General features: G+C 44.8%; 1 protein-coding gene across 1 annotated transcript; it reads right to left on the bottom strand.

Annotated features, from left to right (window-relative positions):
• Positions 1-1,163: 1,163 nt before the first annotated feature.
• Positions 1,164-2,596, bottom strand: LOC138892697 (uncharacterized). Its single transcript, XM_070176433.1, has 3 exons — positions 2,509-2,596; positions 1,337-2,075; positions 1,164-1,215 (listed from the first exon to the last, which is right to left on the bottom strand). The coding sequence occupies exons 1-3, from the start codon at positions 2,594-2,596 to the stop codon at positions 1,164-1,166; spliced, it is 879 nt and encodes a 292-aa protein (XP_070032534.1).
• Between the last annotated feature and the right edge of the window lie 412 nt (positions 2,597-3,008).

The raw sequence follows: 3,008 nt of genomic DNA, 5'->3' as shown, positions 1-3,008 counted from the left end.
ACATGGGAGGCAACACATTATCAACAGGATGATCGTTCCAGGGCGGACGACGCATATGTAGCATGGCTAGAGGCGCAGGTCCATACTTGGGACCGGCGAGCTGACCTGATTCCCCCCTCCCCCCCTTCATAGATCCAGACGGAGACTATTCAGATCTATATGCCCTGGTACCACCGCGTTATCCGACTTTTTGTCGAGAATCCCATTCATCAAGCTGGCGGTCGGTACGTTCCATACGCCGGGCGGCACGAGGCAGGGCTGCCGCACGGGGACGTGGTGGGCGGCGAGGAGGTGTTCCCCAGCAAGGGGGCGTTGAGGGCCCTGTTGATGATGTTGATGCTGATCTGCCGGGTGACCTACATGAGCCGGACAAGTATCCCACCAACATGCCGTCATAAAGCCTTGGGATGCAGCTCACTCCAAGGACTTCGCAGGTGACCTCGTCAGGTCCATTATTGATCACGGGCACGGACCTTACCGGAGAGGATTGGGAAGCATACTTCCCAGGCTCATCGACTGCTGCTGAGGATCGGCCGACCCGAGATTTGGATAGTGGGCACCGGCTGAGTTATGGCTCATCATCACAGGCGCAAGTATGTTTTTATTAGTATTAAATTTAAATTTATTTTTTCTTTTCTCATTTATTTTCCATAACTTTATTAATTTTTTTTATTAAGGCTTCATCCCCGCCCGTCATGGAGGCCCATTTGTGCGATGCTGACATGGCTGCGACGGATGATTATATTCAGGAGCCCGACGAGACCATGGTGAGATAATTTAAACTGTTGTGACTTAATAAATACTTTGCTATACTGAGATGACCTATTCTTCTGTAGGTTTCTACTAGACGGACGACCCCTTCTACCGATCCTGCCAGCACCACTGATGATCATGCTGCAGCGCATCCTGCTATAAAGAGGGGCCCTGATGAGGATACTCCTGATAGCATAGCCGGGTGGGATGGGATGCGCCTCAGGCCATCGGCTGCATTAAAGCACACAGGCTGTGGGACACATTGATTTTTTTTTTGTATTTTATGTAAATAATAACAACAATTTTTTATGTTTACATAATATGCGCATTATGTTTTTATTTTCCCGTTCCTTCTTTATTTTAATACTACAACACAAACACAAAATATAGCAACTTAACATAATTAAAATTCAGTACAAATAATGAAAATACATGAATGCCAATGTGCTCGCCGTGATCATACTGCAAAAATGAATGCCAATGTGTTCGCCGCCTGCATTTCTCAAATCTCTTCATCGGCAGTGGCATAAATTCAACACCCCTTTTCATCAAAGATGTTGCAGCTGCAGCCCTTTCAACAAACCTCTCCGCTATCTGCTTGAACGATATCTGCACCATGGCAGTGACAGGCAATCCTCTTACCGACTTCAATAACCCGTTGAAAGACTCTGACACGTTTGTAGTTAGAATTCCCCATCTTCTTCCACCATCCGCATGCAAAGTCCACTTGTGAAGCTCATGTCGCATCAACCAATGATAGGCTCTCTCGTCTTCCTGCCTGATAGATTCCATGTGCCTCCAGAATTTATGCTCTTGGCGGTCTGTTGCTGCCATCCACATCAAATCATACAAATCCTTGTTGGGATGTGCCTTTTGGAAATTGGCCTTAAAGTGCCTCACACAGTAACTGTGGTAGGCATAAGGTTCTTTCCATACAGGCAAGTTCTCTACAGAACTTAAGATACCACTATGCCGATCAGATATTAGACAAATGCCGGAACGCTGTTTGACAACTTGCTCTTTCAAATCGTTCAAAAACAGCGTCCACATCTCTTGGATTTCATTGGCACAAATAGCAAAAGCTAGAGGAAATATTTGTCCACTAGCATCTACTGCAACGGCTATCAATAACTTGATATCATACTTTCCATAGACATGAGTGCTTACCAGCCGGCAATGCGAAAAACCATCAATTGCTGGTTTAAATGCCCAGAACACGTAATTGAATATATATTCTGGTTTTCTAGGACTCTGCTCAAGCTTCCATTCAACAACCGTCCCGAGGTTAAAGTGTTGCAGTGCGTCCATGTACTTGGGTAGAGCTGCAAATGACTTATCCCAGTTACCATAAATAATTTCAAACGCACGTTTGCGCCCGAGAAATGCCTTTCTTTTGGTAATGGTATGGCCATATTCTTGGTGGACTGATGTAATGCACTCTTTGATTTTATACCTTATGGACGCTTCAAGGTGTGGAATAAAGACAAGAGAAATCAAGTCAATATCCAAGTTGTAGTGATTCCCATTGAATGTATCCATTTCACATCTGTGGATGGGAATGTATTTACCCACTTGCCACAAACCTGTTTTCTTCTTGCTCGCACGCAGCATCTAATGACAATCCGTAAACCATCTGCAACAAACAACCTTGTATACCTCCGGAGTTGACTCCCATACCGTCATCTCACGACACTCTTTTACATTGTGCATTTTTGCCGCCCTGCTTAGGCGCGCTTTATCAGGAAAAAAACATGCCCTTTGCCAGCACCGTTGGTCTAGAATCATCCCATATTGCTGTCTGAATTTCATCAAAATTCCTTGTGAGAGCATCCACATCCGGCATACTTGGCAAGTTACCAAGGTAGGGAATCTTCCTTGAATGAAACGACACTTGGGACTCGTATACTCTTGGTCTAACGGGAGGTGGAGCATACACCCTCGTCAAATCAGGTCCTTCATTCTCTTCCTCCTCATCACCATCCTCACGAGGGAAGGGTGTGTCGTCTCTGGAATCATCGACATTGTTGTCATAATCACTGTTCTCTTCCTTACTCTGTGCATCTGCCAGATCCCGATTTAATATATCGTGTTCGGGCAATTGAGTAAGGACAGGTGGTTCAACTTGCTCGTTTTCACTGAACAAACAACAAAATAATAAGCTACTAAAATTAATAAATACTTTCCATATAGCTGTATCACTTCACTTACAAGTCGTAATGTGTTGACATTCCTTGATGGACATTATCCTGTTGGTG

The sequence above is a fragment of the Nicotiana tomentosiformis genome, chromosome 5 (assembly GCF_000390325.3).
Source record: "Nicotiana tomentosiformis chromosome 5, ASM39032v3, whole genome shotgun sequence".
NCBI classification, from domain to species: Eukaryota; Viridiplantae; Streptophyta; class Magnoliopsida; order Solanales; family Solanaceae; genus Nicotiana; species Nicotiana tomentosiformis.
Note: the sequence above shows the minus strand (reverse complement) of the source record. Positions and strands in the feature narration are given on the sequence as shown.